The sequence below is a fragment of the Knufia obscura genome, assembly GCF_036327395.1.
Source record: "Knufia obscura strain CCFEE 5817 isolate CBS 148926 chromosome Unknown scaffold_7, whole genome shotgun sequence".
In the NCBI taxonomy this organism is placed as follows: domain Eukaryota; kingdom Fungi; phylum Ascomycota; class Eurotiomycetes; order Chaetothyriales; family Trichomeriaceae; genus Knufia; species Knufia obscura.
Window position 1 is genome coordinate 902256 of NW_027042693.1, and position 17170 is coordinate 919425.

Consider the following 17170-nt stretch of genomic DNA (forward strand, 5'->3'; position numbering starts at 1 on the left):
CTTCCTCTATCCCCCAGATTCGCGTACATAAATCATCACCTCTCCTTCGACGATGGCTACCGACGCAGTCAACGGGATGGACTACAGCCAGTTTAGCCAGCCAGCTGAGCTAGCTGCTTCCACTCCCTCTCACCAAGCAACTGCCTCTCAAAGCTCGAATACTGCACCGAGCCAGAAGCCAGACCCACAAGAAATAGGCTGGTACTTTGTCGAGCAATATTACACTACGTTGTCAAAGACTCCAGACAAGATACACCTGTTTTATAACAAGAAATCGCAGCTCATCACGGGCATCGAGGCCGAGAAGGTCTTGCCAGCTGTCGGCACCAAAGTAAGTGACCAGAACCAATTCTCTACGCATGGCTAATTTGATCTAGGCAATCAGCGAGAAGATAAAATCTCTCGACATTTCCGATTGCAAGGTCCGAGTGTTGAATGTCGACTGTCAATCTTCTTTTGAGAACATCGTGGTCCAGGTCATTGGCGAGATGTCCAACAAGAACCAGCCACACCACAAATTCGTCCAGACCTTCATCCTTGCTACACAGCCAAACGGCTACTACGTATTGAATGATATCTTCCGATATCTGAACGAAGACGACCTCGAGATTGTCGAGGACGAGCCAGCCCAACCCGCCCAATCTGTCCAAGAAGAGTCTGCATCTGAAGCTATTGACGCACAGCCAGTAGCCACGCCTGCTGCGGCTGAAGAGGTCGTGGACACGGAAAGTGCAGCTGACCAGGTTGATGAGAAGCTCGAAGCTGAGGCTGCCGTTGAGGACTCAGGTGCTCCAACTGCGCATACTGGCCCAACCGAAGAAGTCAACGGCACCCAGGAGTCAGTCTCTGACGCTAGTGAGGCTGCCGAGCCAGAGCCCTCTTCAGCTGCCGAGGAAGCCGAACCAGAGCCAGCCGCTCAAGAACCAGAGCCTACACCAGAAGAGCCCGAGCCAAGTCCAGCTCCCTCGCAGACACCGTCGCAACCAGCCCCTGCTGCTGACGGACCACCTGTCAAGAAGACTTGGGCCAGTTTGGTCGGTACCAAAGCTGCTGCCATTCCTGCTCTCCCTCAAACTCAGACTCAAGCTCCCGCCGCCGCCTCCACCCAACCCAAGCCTAGACCAGTGCAGACACAACCCTCGAAAGCTACTCCGACCGAATCAGTCCCCGAGCCTGCCGGCACTCCTACGTCTCAGCAGAGCAATGGCTGGCAAGAAGCTGGCAAGAAGACGAAACAGCAGGCCAAGGCTCAAGAAGGGATTGTGCACGCCTACATCAAGAACGTCAACGACAAGATTGATGCTCGGTTGCTGAGAGAAGAGCTGGAGAAATATGGTAGTCTCAAGTACTACGACGTCTCTCGACCAAAGGTAAGCATTGATGATTTTCCCCGTTGCCTCGACGTTACTGACAGTTCTCAGCAATGTGCGTTCGTTGAGTTCAACGATCCTGCTTCATACGCTGCGGCCGTCGCCGAAAACCCACACACGGTTGGTACAGAGACTATCAACGTTGAGGAGCGACGACCACGACCCGGCACTGCTGGCACTGGCAACTTTGCGGGCAACTACAGCCGTGGAGGGGCGAATGCTGGAAGAGGCCGAGGTGGAGGGCAGCAGCGGACTGGCAGCCAGAGTGGTGGGTTCCCACGAGAGGGTGCTGGGCGAGGTAACATCCAGGCCCAACGTGGTAACAAAGCTGCGGGACCAGGTCGAGGAGGACGAGCCCAGAGTCAAGCGGCCTAAGCAAGGCGATGTATGCTCCTGTGCTTGACGCAGGATGCCTTCGACATACCACGTCTCCACGCCCTCGACATACACTTTCAAGTTACTTGTCTTCAAGCTCGCGATACAGGGCTTTCGACCATGAGCGGGCCTTTTATGATGTTTGAGGAGTTGTACTTACGATAGTATGGCGCCCTTGGAAAAGTTGTATTCTCATTGTTATTAGCATAGCCTATTGGTGGAGTCGTGTATTCTATGATACCAACTTGATACCAGGAGACGGGCGATGGGCGATGGGATTTGTGATGCAGGTGGATGGGGACAAGCAGGTCAGGAGATTGTGTTGATTAGCAGGAAGAGTTCAGATGATGTCTCGGAGATGCACTCAAAAGCGTCTTGTAGATTGCTGGAGAGGCAACTAATGTACAAAATGCGATGTCTACCACCAGATAACTACTGTAGGTTTTCCTCGACTGTCCTTTGCCTTTGTTATGCGATAAGAAGTGTTGGTGAGCTCCAGTGTCTGCGTAATAAAGGAGATCAGGCGCCAGGCAACAAACACGGATGGCGGTTGCCTTAACTCCGGATTGCTTATCGAATGAGCATCGTCACCCCGCATGGGTCGTGGTACTGCAACTGCGACGGTGACCCTGCATAAGCGGTCATGTTCAGTCCTGCCTCGTCCACGCGGGCTAACTGCGAGCGACCCTTCACCAACTTGTCTAAGCATCACACCCTCTCTATCTTCTTCTGCATTGTTGCCGTCGTTCATGTGTCGAGATGCGTCCTAGCCCCAACATTGCCGCGTTTGACTCGACAGGGCGACCTCGCAAGCAGTCGAGCGATCAGTCGATTGCGCCTTCCTTAGCACCAAGTGCCTTCTTCCTAGCATCCGAATCAGACCTTGCCCGAAGAGGCTCCAGCACATCCATCCCCGTTCCTTCGCATGATACTTCACCTGTTCGAACATTGAAGGAAACTATAGAAGAAGCCGACAAACAGACGCAGGCGTCTTCGACCAAGGCGCCAACACCACAACGCCGAGATGGCAGCAGAAGACGGTCGACGATAAGGCCCAGAAGCATAGAGGAACTACGCCATGAAGCAGTGCCCCAGCAAATATCTTCTACTCAACCCTCGACCGGCAGCCTGACACCTTCCCTCCCTGCTTCACAAGCACCCTCATTACCCAGCAGTCCGAAGTCGTTCTCACCGAGGTCGCTGCCCAAGTCAGACGATGATCTTACGCAAGATGACAGCAGCAGTCAAGCCATCGAGTCTGAAGAGGAAGATGAGGAGGAACAAGCAAGAACATCGGCTGCCTCATTACAGGACAGCGCTCCACAACTCATCATGCCTTCGATACGGATGCCTAGCAGGAGGCCCTTCACTGACCGTGGCAAGCAGCTAGGAAAGTTCAAGATAATGGTCGTGGGGTCAAGAGGTATGGGTTCTAGAGTGAGAAAAAAAGCATAGCTAACATATACAGGTACTGGCAAGACCTCTCTCATCAAGTCCATTGTCCAACTATGCGAAGATATTGTTCATGTCGATCCCTTCACTACCAGCGTAATCCCGAAGCTCAAAACACAAAATAGAAGCACCGCCAACGCCTTCCTCGAGACCCATGCAAGTACCAAGCCATATCCGACCTGGTGGTCTGACATGGAAGATAGTAGAGTTCTGAAGAGGCGGAAGAGCATGGGTGATTTCGTGCTAGAGCGGAATATCTGCTTCGTTGACACTGCTCATCCGAGGCCATCTTCCTGGGCAGTCCATTACATCGAGCAGCAGCTAGCAAAGACCATCAATTGTGCGAGTCAAGCCACCGCTGACCTCACAGGCCTGCTGAGTGGTAGGGGTGGTACACAAGTCGATCTTGTCCTGTATTTAGTCTCACACGGTGAGTGTCCCACAGGCTGAGAGTACCCATTGCTGACCTTGCTAGCCACTCTTCAAGACGACCTCGCTCAAATCCAACAAATATCTCAGATAGCCAACCTCGTACCTCTCATCTCGAAGTCTGACCTGCTCACATCCGACCAAATCAATGACATTCAAGACGCAATATCAGCAGACCTTTGTTGCATACCTCGCTTACCTATCAACTTCAGTTCTCAAATAACCTCAGACACGCCCACATCTCAAGCCAGTGCTCCCTACACAGTCTCATGCGTCAACGGTCCAGACTTTGACAACATGGACGCCTCCCTCCTAATGTCCTCCGAGTACATCCAACCACTTCTCCCATCCGAGCTCAATCTACTCGTCGACCAGATCTTCCAACCAGACAATGTCGCCTATTTCCGTCATATAGCAGCGAAGAAATTAACCGTTTGGTACAACTCTGGCTCTAGACTGACAGACAGCATGAGCATGCGAACACAGTCACCCGTTTCAGCACGCACGAAATCTCCAATACCTTCAACTCTCAACTCACCACTACAAGCCTCCCTATCTGCTTCTGGTGTTCTTGTCCCTATCCAGTCCCATTCCGATCTCTCCCTCAACACATCCAATAGCTTCGCATTGGCAAAAGTAGCTGATCACACCCACAAGGAAGAACGTCTAGCACAAATCAGGCTGAGCAAGTGGGCTAGTGACCTACAGCTCAGTCTACAACGGGAAAGAGAGAAATATGACAACATCGCCCGCTCCGAGCGTGCATTGTGGCTTGTGGAGCGCATGGGCGAGGAGATCCGAGATGGTCAGCTCGTTCCTGTCGCTGACTCACATACCCATGATGCTGAGATCGCTGAGAAGCCACGACGAAAGAAGTTATATCGTGACGGCAGCATGACGTATCAGGTTCATGATCCGTTGGGCCTACTTAGGTGGCAGGATGCGCTGAGGGCGCAAACGTGGCTGGCTCTGCAGGTCGTTGGCTCGTTTGGTGTGATTGGCGGGTTGGCCTTGTGGACGACGAAGCAGTGGGGTTATGAAACGAGCTTCCATCAGTGGGCGCGAGATTGGGGTATCTGGCATGATTAGGTGCTAGTGAAGTGAGAAGACGACGATATCGACGAGGTACGTGTACATGACTTGTTGAAGCTAGGAGTTGCAAGGTAGCATAGGTCCTGGGCGCTCTCTTGTCGCTCTCATGTCATACAGCGGGGCAGGCGTCGAAGTCCACCCTGATGGCGTGTTAGTAGCTAATCACATCTTCATTCTCTCATGACCCTGCCATTGCTTTACTGGTAGCAATGAAGCCGATTAGCACGACTAACCTTGAGCACAATTGAGCCAGCACTACACAAATCCATGTCTTTATTCTGCTTCGAAGTCTGTAATACACAACAAATCCCCTCCGCTCACACTTCTACGAGGCGGCCTAATCTCTTCTTCTGCTGACGCAGATCCATCCCTTGCTGCGCAGCCTCCGTAACCAACTGATCTCCTACAGCATGGAACTCAACAACGGCTGTAGCACGTATACGGGTCTGTTTTCTCCTCTCTGGGCTTCTCCCCTTGAATGAAGTATGTACGTTCGGCCGTGCACCAGAAAATCACGACTCGGTACTCACGGCCACATTTCTCATCCGGACGCTAAACGGGTCACCGTATTCCCCAAATTCTCTACTTCATCTTTCGCACTCTACTACACTACATCAACACATAGAAAAATTTATCTAAAGCTGCTGAGCATATTCGTAAACGTCGACTCGATATGTATATTGCTTCGTAAGCAAAAGAAACCTATCACTAATAAGTGTAGTTGAGGTGTAGAAGGAGTTATCTACTAGGCGCGATTTCGACGTGTCCGGATGAGAAACGTGGCCGTGAGTACTTAGTCAGTCCGCCGGCTCGTACTTACCCTGGTCGCTGTCCGGTAGCGAAACGAGGAACGCACTTACGTCCCCTGCCGAATTCGGAAAGGGTGTGACCTGAGGTATAAGTGTACTGTAAAACGAAGAAGGCGCGATCGAGGTTTGAGGAAGGGTCGCGCCTACCTGCACGCTGCGGTTCTGATTCACGAAGGTACGACTGTTGACCGAGGCAGGTGCGACTGATCTCATCGCGTTGGGTTGTACCTGCCTACTTAGTCGGAAGAGACACCAGGAAGGTGCGTTCAGAAGGAGGAAGGTACGACCCACCTCACTGGTAGCGCTTGCCTTCTTGAGCTCAGCTTGTGGAGAGGAAGGTACAATCGTAGACTGAGGAAGGCGTGACTCGACTCGACTCGACTGTCGTGTCTACCTGCCTCAAACTAACACACGGGGAAGGTGGGCTGGCGGGGCGGAAGGTCTGACCGGCGAGCAGGCCGCGCCTGTTTGTCCGCTGCGGTTCTGGTTCAGGGGGAAGGTGCGACCGAATCCAGGAAGGTACCATCATAAGCTGAGGCAGGTACGACACGGCTCGACTCGTCGACCGTGCCTGCCTGCTTCGTTGAGAGACACAAGGAAGGTGCGAACTAGAGCGAGGCAGGTACAATCTGCTTGCTGGTAGCGCTTGCCTTCCTCCAGGTCAGCTTGTGTAGAGGAAGGGGCGACCGGGGAAGGAACAAGGTACGACTCACTGATCGTGCCTGCTTGTTGAGATGGGAGCACAGACGGAAGGTGCGTTTGGAAGGCGGAAAGTGCGACCTGCTCGCGGATGATGGCTGCCTATCGCTGCTACGTGGTAGAGAAGGAAGCACAACCAAGACCTGTGGAAGGTGTGGCTTGTTGGTCGTGCCTGTCCATTGCATTAAATGGTGAAGAGGAAGCTGCGGCTAAGGAAGGGACGACTCGCCGATCGTACTCGCCCCTTGCGGTAAGATGACAAGAAGGAAGGTGCGAATGGGATCTGAGGAAGGTACGACTCGTTGATCGTTCCTGCCCATTGCAGCTACTTAGCTGGGAGGAAAGCGTGACCGGGACGCGAGGAAGATACGACTCGCTGGTGGTACTTGCCTGTTGCGGTTGAATGATCAAGAGGAAGGTGCAAGTGGGAACCGAGGAAGGTACCACTCACTGATCGTTCCTGCCTCTCGAAACTACGTAGCGGGGAGGAAGGCGCGACCCACACACGAGGAAGGCACGACTCGTCGATCGTGCCTGCCTTGTGGATTGTGAAGAGATGAGGAAGGTGCGTTAGAGATTAGTGTGAAGGCACGACTGGTTGGTTGCGCCTGCCCGCTGGCTCACACGGTGGAAGGGAAGCCGCAACGAGACACGAAGAAGAGACGATGGACGATCGTACTTGTCTGTCGAGGCTACACGGTAGAGAAGAGAAGAGAAGGGGATCGCGGGACATGGTGATACGACGTGTTGACCGCACTTGCCTGTTGCAATCTGCTTGATATCGCAAAGATGGCGCGATTGAAAGACGAGGAAGGTGTGATTCGAGGGTTGTGCTTGCTTACTATGTTGAGGCAAGGCAAGTGCGACCCGTTGGCCGTACCTGCCCACTGCGTTTGCCCAATGGCGAAGAAGCTGCGACTGGGATCTGAGGAATCATATGCGGCAGTTAGCAGGAGTGAGGTGCTGGTTGTGCATGCTGTTTGAGCAGGTCAGGTCAGGTTTCGTATGGCCTGGCGTTGGGTGTCCGCAAAATTTTCGCCTTTGTGGTGAACGCTGATGCAATTCCTCATGCGAATGAACGCCACATGCGCAAACCACGTTTGGTGAGAACGCAGTGGTTCACTCTGCGCGGCCGATGCAGACGACGGCATTATGATGGGTGTTTCTGAAGGCAGAGGTAGAAGAGGCCCAGCTTCGACTGCCAGCCCACTCTTCTGTTCGCACTTCGCTGCCAAAAAAATCTGCTGTCGTGCGCTGCCATCCTCGCTTGAGTCTGAAAACCACCCCCACCATCAATACCAACACCAACTTCGCGAAAGTTTCAAGCTGTCTTTCCATCAATACATCCCCAGCAACAGCCAGCAAACAACGTCAAATCAGCATCCCTACCCCTACCCCAACTATGACGTACAGGTTGGACCGAGCTTCGCTGCCCTGCACGGAGAATATGCTAGGTATGTCTCTGTGCCCTACCAAAGCTCCGGCGGTTTGCAGCCTATGCCATCCCAAACCCACAGAACAGCATCCATTGGCAGTCGATCCCGCAGCCAAACGTCGTGGATGGGAATCCGGCGGCGATCTTTTATGCTAGTCATCCGGGTGGGCAGCAGCAGATGTGGAATACGCCACTACGGTAAGAAGAGGGAAGTAGAGTGGAGTACGCTTGCATCCGAGGTGGTGTCTGCAGGAGAGGATGATGGGTAGCGTCTTTCGAAGGTTGTCTGGCTTTTGAAAGCGGTTTGTCTGGTCAAGAGCTCCGTTTGGTATATCCATAGACATGGTAACCTCGCTCAACGCAGGCTGTTCGCGACTAGTTTGCTGAGGCAGAAGTCCGGTTGGGTAGCGTACATGTACCTAAGTAGTTGATAAATTGGTTGTATCCGGTCTGCTGTTGTAGGTGTAACTCATTGTATCGTGGATGGATGAAGTTTTCTTCGTTGCGTATTGCTTGTGGATGGCGGAGGGCAGGAGACCAGCAACTGAGCCAGCAGAGTATGTACCCAATACTCATTGCTTCGAAGGTAGGTGCTTGCCTCTGCTGGCACCTCGGCATACGGTGTACTTACCTTCAATAGCACTGCGTTCCTGCGTGGCACTGGCTATTCCTTGATGAACCTCAAGGCGCATTGTCAGTTCAAGGCTCTGAGTTGTTGGAACATGCCATGGACAGGAATGATGCGCGGCGTTCGTTCTCCTTCATTCCGAGTGTAGATCGTTCGGCTATTGCTGTTGTAAGCAGTCCAAGCATCAACCACCGCATCGAATTGGCGTTTGTATTCCGTGGCCATAAATGCACCTGCTCACCCCCAGAAACCCACTGCTGCATCGTCATCTGTCTGATCCAATAAGAGTTCTCCTTACATCTAAGCACCGTTAAAGCCAAGAATCTTTTCGATGCCATTGCCAAATCCATTTGTACCGAATTTCTCGTACCCCCAACCCTATGGGCCAGGTCGAGTCTACAACGCATACAATGCGCCGGCCATTCCCTACCAGAGTTCGGGGGGTAGTCAACCAATGGCAATACCAAATTACCAGAACGGTTACGCCTATCAGCAATATCAGCAGTATCAATCTCAGGTCCAACCCCAAGCACAGCTCCAAGTATATCAGAGCTCGGTAGTTAGCCAACCAATACCCATTGCAAATTACCAGAATGGTTGGCGCTGGCAGCAGGCTAATTCACAGCCGCCCATTCAACAGCAGCCCAACTCACAGCAGCCCAATCCCAACGTGCTGAATGGGTACCCGCCATATTATGCCAGTCGACCGGCTGCTTTGGGTGGGCAGCAGCAGCTGTGGAATACGCCTCCACGGTAGTAGCCGTGGAAGTTGAACGTGGGTTGAAAACACTGGTCGGAACACAAGCTGATGGACAGATAGTTTGCATGTTTTGGGCGTTTGAGATAGGAACAATGGCGGACCTGTGTAGTGCTTGGCCTTTCCTTATGATTGGCATGTATCAAAGGAGGAAGAAGTGCTAGTAGAATTCAATCTTTCGCATAGAACCGGTTGTCAGACCTGTATCCCGATCCGGCCTCATGCTTTCAGTACGTCGCAGGAAGCTGACTGAGCCGTCCACCATCAGTCAACATTGTCTCTCCATTGAGGTATGCACCAGCTCTGCTCGCCATGAACAGGACCAAACCTGCAAAATCTTCCTCGCTCCCAGTCCGTTCCGCAGGACTTTCGGTAGGTGCCATTTTGCGGGCCCCAGCGAAAACATCTGTGTGGCCCTCTAAACCAAACTCGTCAAGCTTGCTGACCTTTCGTTCTGTCAGCTCGGATGGATACAGCCCCGGTGCAATGACATTGGCGCGTATCTTGAACCCATTCTGCGAGAAAAACGTGCTGAGCATCTTGACCAAGTGATTCACTGCAGCTTTGGACGTAGAGTAGGCGAAGCTCGACGCCAGAAACCTGCTGAAACCTGCGACTGATGATGTGACCAGGATTTGCGAGTCTTGTGGCACATTGCGCTTCTTGTTGCCCTCATCCAAAAGCTCGAGGAATGCTACAGCTGTGTAAAAGACAGCCGTGTTGTTGACATGAAGTGTTTTCGTGAAGTCGTCCATTTCAGGCTTGAAAACGACCTCCTGAAACTGCTTGATCGTGGGCTTTTCAGGCAGGTCAGAGGCGTGTCTAGGTCCGCCAATACCGGCATTGGCGAAGAGCAAGTTGACGAATCCTTGCTCTTGGCGAACCTGCTCGACAACTTTCTGAAGAGAAGCTTTGTCACTGACGTCGCCTACGATAGGTTTGATGGTGCCGTTAATGCCAGTCTTCGCAGCCGCTTGAAGGGTCTCTTCGCGTCGACCGACAACATACACAGCTTTGGCACCGTTTGCGTCGAGTGCTCGCGCTGCATAGAGACCTAGGCCGCTGCCACCTCCCGTGATGACTGCGACGAGGCCATTGACGTTGAAGAGGTCTTGTGCTTTGTTTGTTGGCGCCATTATGTGGTTGCTGGGGAACGAAGAAGCGTCGTTGGAGAGATAGCTTAAAGTGTGTTCCGCTTCGTGTTGAGAAGTCTTCTGTCGTGATAAGAGCTGCCGAGAAGGGTTACGATAGAGGAAGTTGCACCTCGGCAATACATGACGCAATAGCAGGGGTATGGTGGGTGTGACATCCGCAGCTACGGCAGACTTTTCGACTCTAGTCTGCAACTCATTGGGCTGAAACTTGGCTCTGGAACACCGTAAGGCGTCTCATAGAAGGTCGAGAAAAATGTTCTTGAGGAACTTGAAGTTGGGCTGTATAAGGTGTGACTGTTACTGTCTGCTTTCCCTGTACTACTGGATACCGATATATACTTCTGAAATTGCCGTGCCGATTCAATCTCCCGTCGCGATGTCAAAATCAGTCAACGGTAACAGTCTTGCAGAAGCTGCCGCCGCCTACGCAAAAGCCTGATACCAGATTATATATGGTTCTTTCTTTAGTCGACCTGGGACCATCGGTAGCGACAATGCTTAGAGATTTACAGAACCATTTATGCACGCGCGTATCTTGTGGAATGCGCCAACAGACGATGCTCACAGTTTTGCGGCGCCCGCTCTGCCGCATAGGCGGCTCCCCTGCGGATCGTACAGCGGCTCAGCAGCAACGGTAGCTGCAATCTTTCGTCCGAAGTATTCGATCTCGACAGCATCGCCTTCGGCCACTGTGCTAGGCAGCCAGGCATATGCCACAGGCTTGCCAATGGTGTAGCCGAAAGCAGCACTGGTGATGTAGCCCACCGTCCGCCCGTCATAAAACACCGGCTCCTTACCAAGTACCACCGAACGGTCATCATTGACCACGAGGCAGCGTAGCCTTCTAGCTGTTTTGTCCTGAGAGCGTCCTTTAAGTGCCTGCTGACCAACGTAACCATTCTTGTCTACATTGACGGCAAAGCTGAGGCCGGCCTCGTATGGGTCGTGCTCGGTGGTCATATCAGTGCCCCAGGAACGGTACCCTTTCTCTATTCGCAACGCATTGAAGGCGGCGCGACCGGCCGCAACTACACCATAAGATTGACCGGCCTTCCAAAGGACGTCCCACAACCGCAGCCCGTTGTCGGCGGTGGTATGGAGCTCCCACCCCATTTCTCCTACGAAGGAAAGCCGCATTGCCGTCACCGGGATGCCAGCGATCCTTGCATTTTTCGCACGGTGATAACGTAATCCTCTGTTGGTGAAATCGTCAGCCGTGACTGTATTGATGAGGTTTCGAGCGTGTGGTCCCCAAAGTCCAATACAGCAAGTGCCGCTAGTAATGTCTCGCACCTGCACCCATTGATCAGGACTCTGCTGTCTCTGTTTGCGGGCTTCTCTTGCAAGGTAGACTAGGTCGACAGGACCGTTTGCGCCCACCTGGAATAGATCTTCTTCGAGTCTAGCTACATGTACGTCGCTTCGAACACCTCCGTGTTCGTCAAGGAGCAATGTGTAGGTGATGGTGCCCGATTCCTTGGAAACATCGCCTGTACTTAGTCGTTGCAGCAGATCAACTGCTCCAGGGCCAGACACCTCTAGCCGGCGTGATGGGCTCATATCGTACATAGCCACTGCAGTGCGCGTCTTCCAGGCCTCTACCGCAGCTACCGGTGAGTAATATCGGGCTGACCAGGCGTCTCGCTCAACGGATTTCCACCTTGGCGGTAGATCCTTGATCAGCTTCGCGTTCGCCTCGTACCACTCCGGGTGCTCCCAAACTGCGAATTCACGGAAGAAGGCGCCAAGCTCACATTGCCGAGAGTAAAATGGAGTAACACGTAGGTTCCGTGGGGACTCTCTGGGCTCTAATGGGTGGATGATATCGTACACCTCGACAAAGTTCTGTTGCGAGGTCTCGCTAATGTAGGTAGGTGCCAGCTGAACCTCTTCAAAGCGGTTCACCTCACATTCAGCGAGATCTATCGAGGAGCGTCCTGTTGTCAAAAGTTCTGCTACTGCTCGAGCAACACCAGCTGAGTGCGTCACCCAAACTGCCTCTGCGACGTAGAATCCGTCTACGGTTGGTGACTGTCCAACAATGGGTCCACCATCAGGAGTGAATGAGAAGATCCCATTGAACCCATCCGCAATCTCGCTCTGCTGCAGGGCAGGAAGGAGCTCCTGGGATAGCTTCCACGCTGGCTCGAAGTCCCCACGAGTGAAATCAAGTCGTGATGGCATATATTTTTCGTTAGTCTGTTCCGACGCTGCGGGCAACGATGCCGCGACAACGGGCATCGGTTTGTGACCATAATAGCCAATACCAACCTGATCACCGTGCTCGCGATAATAAAGATCCTGGTCTTGGTATCGCAGCATAGGTAGGCTTGCTCCATTCGGTATGGTGTTGCAACCAGCTCGTGCTGGTACGGCCGTCGTCTTGACGTATTGATGAGCTAATGGAAGTAATGGAATAGGCAGACCAACCATTGCTCCGACCTCGACGCCCCAGAAGCCGGCGCATGAGATAATGATGTCCGCGGGGATAACGCCACCGGGCGTCCTTACACCTGTAACTTTGCCACCCGCCTGCTCGATGCTGGTGACTGGAGTCAATTCGAGGTAGCGGACTCCTGCTTCGCGAGTACGCGCGATGAGCAACTGTACGGCACGAGCCGCGAGCGCTAGACCGTCACTAGGAATATGCAGGCCACCGAGCACCATGTCCTTGTTGAGTAGTGGATTCATCTCGAGGCACTCTTCAGCACTGATCAAGCGTGCATCGACGCCCCACGAGCTAGCGTAGCCATGCTTTCTTTTTAGCTCCTCCAACCGTGCATTAGTAGTTGCGATTTCTAAGCCGCCCACCTGATTGAAACAGTTCTGACCGTCCTTCTCCAGCGATAGTAGTTTGCTGACAGTGTAACGTGCAAACTGAGTCATTGTCTTCGATGGATTGGTTTGGAAGACTAGGCCTGGTGCATGGGATGTAGAACCACCTGGCATGTCCAGGGGGCCCTGCTCGATCACAGTGACATTGGCCCACCCGCGTGAGACTAGCTCGTCGGCGAGGTTGGTTCCAACGATGCCGGCTCCTATGATCACGACGTTCCGTGTTTGGTCCATGGTCGATATATCATACGAGGTACTGGGACTCGTTAGCATAAATGAAGGAGGATTGGCAAAGAAATGATGGATGTGGACGTGGTGCGAAGTGATTTCTTTCCCTCGGGACCTTTGGACACTGGGAAGGCGACAAGGAAGCAGGATAGTCCTATCTGAACCGACGGCAGTGCAAGATGGCTGATTGGGAGGGAAATGCTTTTGGCAAGAACACTTTGAGACAGCATGATATCTGGAACGCCACAGGACGATTGGACGATATGTCGCATGCTTCCTCCGCGTAATAACATATTGTGCTGAAGGACAGAGAAACCTCTTTCGTCGATAGTGTCCGATCCCTCCATTGTACCAGGGCGGAGCGGGTAATGCACCGTATCGGGACACGATCCAATGTTAGTCAAGGTTCGTGATGCTAGATAGGACGTGGGGAAAACCACCCATTTTTGGCTTAAGGCTTGGCACAGTATCGGCGGGAAGTTGTGCCGAAACGTCCTGTCTATCTTGCCAAGATTTGCTCTTCAACGATATCTACAGTGTCATCAATCCACTGGATCAAACTACAGAATGCGTTGCAGCAGCAAGTCAGCGTGGTCATGGTCATGTAGATGTTGTACCTAGAGATTGTAAATAAGATTATGCTAATACAGTAACGCTCCCAGCTCCCAGTGAATGCAATAGAATCATGCAACGTGCTTCGTAACATCATCACCAAGCCAGAACCTCTTGATTCGTCTGACAGGCCAAGCCCGAACAGAAATCGATGTCCTCCTTGCTCACCATGGCAGTCGATGGTAAAGCCTGTCTGGCGGGCCAGATCTCCTGCTTGACTCCCTGTTCGCGCTTGTAATGCGCCATCACAGTGTCGCGGACGAATTTCTGGAAGTAGAGGGGCCCCTTTTCCATCCTCGGATGCATCTCGCCGTTGACAAAGACGCCAGCGTTGAGGTTCCTTTGCGTGAGGTCGCAGAGATACTTGTCCTCTGACATGATTCGCTTGTATATCTGGTTGACCAGTTGGAAGTCTTCTTCCGAGGAGTTCTTGTTCCGAAAGACTTCATACCGCATAGACGAACTCATGGGCCCGTTAGGCACGAACCTTTGCACAAAGAAAAAGTGCGGTCTAATGTCGAGTTAGTGAATTGCAGCACAACCTAGTGTGATCTCACTTACGAGATGTTCATTGAAGCGTTAGGCAGGAAGTAGGTGCTGGCAACAATCAGGCCCTTCTTTCGCTGCTCGTCCGTGGTAGCTCCATCGTGCAGAATGTAGTTATCCCTGACTTTGACAGAATATGATCCAAGATCTGCCACTGCTGGTATATCTGGGTGTGTTGTTGCGCAATGGTAGCACTCATTATAGTTGTCGGCCAAGATCTTCCAATTGTATGCTCCATCCTGGTTCCAAGCGTGGTCAAAGACGTAGTCTTCAAAGTTGAACTGCTTGAACCTCTCTTGTGTATCGACGCCCTCGTACCTATCTTCCCAGGCTATTTCCGGCTTCTCCTTGCCATCCAAGTTGACCCAGATGAATCCGTTGTGGTCAATGTGGATGTGAATAGGGAGAAGGCTATTCTTCTCCTTTTGAAATCCCTGGAGCTCCTGGTAGCCTGGAGCTTTCGAAAGCTTGCCATTCAGGCCGTACGACCAACCATGATACTTGCATGAGAATATCCTCGCTGTGCCTTTCTCTCCAGTAACAACAGGGAAAGCGCGGTGCCTGCAGATATTGTGGAACCCATTGATTTTGCCTTCGCGATCTCGACATATCACGATTTCGAAGCCAGCGACCTCGTACTTGAGCCAATCGCCTGGTGCACTGAGCCTGACCTGGTGTGTAAGAAGTTGCCAGTGCTTAGAGAAAATGGCTCTCCTCTCGAGCTCGTACATCTCTTGTGATGTATACCAATTCGCGGGAAGCGCACGCACTGGTGTCTTGTCTTCGCTCACAGGCTTGGAAGCCCCATAGCCGAAATAGTTGAGTATTGCTGGCATTATTGGCAGAGGTACAAAGTAGATTCTTCCGGGTTTGAGATGAATGCAGATGCACACCTTTCAGAGTTCGAGATAATATCTTCAATGCGTTGATATCAAAGCACTTTGACCATGCCATCGCAGATATCATATCATGTCTTGTCATCATTATCTCATGTCCAACGCATGACAAGGTGTGATGGTGGTTTCCCAAACCCCATGGGGTTATCGTGTCCATGGCTTATCAGCATGTCTGGAACAAACGAGGTCTGGTCGGATAACGTAAGTGGGCCGCTCCGAAGCCAATCGAGGCAAAGCCGCATTCTAACTCAGCAAGGAAATTGCTGATACCATTGCCGCTCGCATACATTTTCCCCTCGAGTATGGTGCATTTGCGCCTTCAAAGGCGGAAGGCAGACCTTTCATGGTAATCTAGCCATTACTGACAGATGAGGAGGCCCGCAACGTGCGATAGCTGGTGTACGGATGCATCTCGCTTACGATATCTCTGGCATTATGCGTAATGTGCGACTGGACTCTGACCAGTCTATCGTTGGTCACTGCCACTTCACGGTGGTTTTCGTGCATGCCGCTGCAGAATTGATTCAGATTTTGCGAAACAGGGCCGTAATCGAATGATCGAGAATGCAGGTTCGTGAGACAAAAGCTTCAGGTAGAAATGCTGGTGAAGCGCAGGATAATTGCCTTGTAGGGTCTTCGTAATCACACTGATGATTTCAGCTTCGAGCTGTTCAGCTGTTGTTCATGATTGTGCTGCGTTGGATCGTGCCGCTCTGTGCGTGACGGCGTTATTTTCGACGCTCATGATTTCTCGCTCGGGAGTTGTTGCTTAGGCATTGCTGCTTAAGATTTGTCGCTCGGGAAAGTGTTGCTTAGGCTCTACTGCTCAATAATTGCTGCCCAGAACATATCTTGCAAGTTGCTGCTTGCAATTTGCTGCTTAGGAATATGTGCTTAGGCATTGTTGGCCACGGTTGCTTGTAGCATGTTGCTCGGGAATTGCTGCTCAGGATTTGTTGCTCAAAGGTTTGTTGCTTAGGATGTGTTGCTCTGGACCTTTTGTTCTGCATTACCTTATGGCGCTCTGATAGCAAGACGTCACTTCAAGCTGCAGCATGTGATTACAGAAACACTGTTCTCGATGTTTGCAAGCTTCTTGAACATTGAATAGTATCTGTCAAAGGTTGTCGGCTATCTTGGTGGCTGAGAAGCGAACATTTGATGCCACGCTGTCGCGAGGCATAATCGTTGGCGTTGATACGGCAGGTCTGATAAGAAGAAAGGCAGAGCGTTGAGAACGTATAAAGTGGGAAATAAGGTGACGCCAAAACCATCTGAAGTATGAGGGGCGGAATTGCCACAAGGAATTTATGGCCTATTTCGGCTTAGCGTATCAGCGTAGCTTCCACGGTGAAGTTGGGCAAGTACGACCCACTCCGTCATTACATAGGTAGTTCCCTCAGCTCTCTCTCGCGTCTTAGCTAGTCACCCACCACTATGATACCAATACCTGTTGCCTGCACCTCTGCCTTGTAAGGGTTAGTAGAACATGGAAACTGCTTTTCTGTGTACCTTTTCCCCCATCATGCTGCAGAGGCAGCAATCATTTGGCCAGTTATGCAGCCTAGGATCTAATGTCTGAGCTTCCGCAGTAGTACAGCGGTCCCGATTGCCTTTAACATGAATCTATGGTCGTGAGTACGGAAGCGGCTTTGTGGGCTCTACGAGGAGAGGGTCAACACTGAATATAAACAACAACAAGCAAAATCGACTCTGAACGATCTGGGGTCGAACTCTACTTGCCGGCTCAGTTCTCTGATTTGCAAACTTCCATGGAACAGCCACTTGTTGAAGGCAGAAGACGAGTCGCCGACTGGCTGATACGACTGGCGAGTGTCTCTCTGCCGTTTTAT

At 52.0% G+C, this 17170-nt stretch overlaps 4 protein-coding genes across 4 annotated transcripts; 1 reads left to right on the top strand and 3 right to left on the bottom strand.

Moving 5' to 3' along the window:
* Positions 1-52: 52 nt before the first annotated feature.
* PMZ80_006523 (uncharacterized protein) lies at positions 53-4715 on the top strand (the record flags this gene model as incomplete). Its single annotated transcript, XM_064874936.1, has 6 exons — positions 53-331; positions 378-1370; positions 1422-1731; positions 2545-3168; positions 3214-3627; positions 3673-4715. The coding sequence occupies 6 exons, from the start codon at positions 53-55 to the stop codon at positions 4713-4715; spliced, it is 3663 nt and encodes a 1220-aa protein (XP_064729336.1).
* A 4558-nt stretch (positions 4716-9273) lies between these two features.
* On the bottom strand, positions 9274-10182 carry PMZ80_006524 (uncharacterized protein; the record flags this gene model as incomplete). Its single annotated transcript, XM_064874937.1, has 1 exon — positions 9274-10182. The coding sequence occupies one exon, from the start codon at positions 10180-10182 to the stop codon at positions 9274-9276; it is 909 nt and encodes a 302-aa protein (XP_064729337.1).
* Positions 10183-10761: 579 nt separating this feature from the next.
* PMZ80_006525 (uncharacterized protein) lies at positions 10762-13269 on the bottom strand (the record flags this gene model as incomplete). Its single annotated transcript, XM_064874938.1, has 1 exon — positions 10762-13269. One exon carries the CDS (start codon positions 13267-13269, stop codon positions 10762-10764), a length of 2508 nt encoding a protein of 835 aa, XP_064729338.1.
* Positions 13270-13971: 702 nt separating this feature from the next.
* Positions 13972-15257, bottom strand: PMZ80_006526 (uncharacterized protein; the record flags this gene model as incomplete). The annotated part of the gene is made up of 2 exons (XM_064874939.1): positions 13972-14386; positions 14437-15257. The coding sequence occupies 2 exons, from the start codon at positions 15255-15257 to the stop codon at positions 13972-13974; spliced, it is 1236 nt and encodes a 411-aa protein (XP_064729339.1).
* Between the last annotated feature and the right edge of the window lie 1913 nt (positions 15258-17170).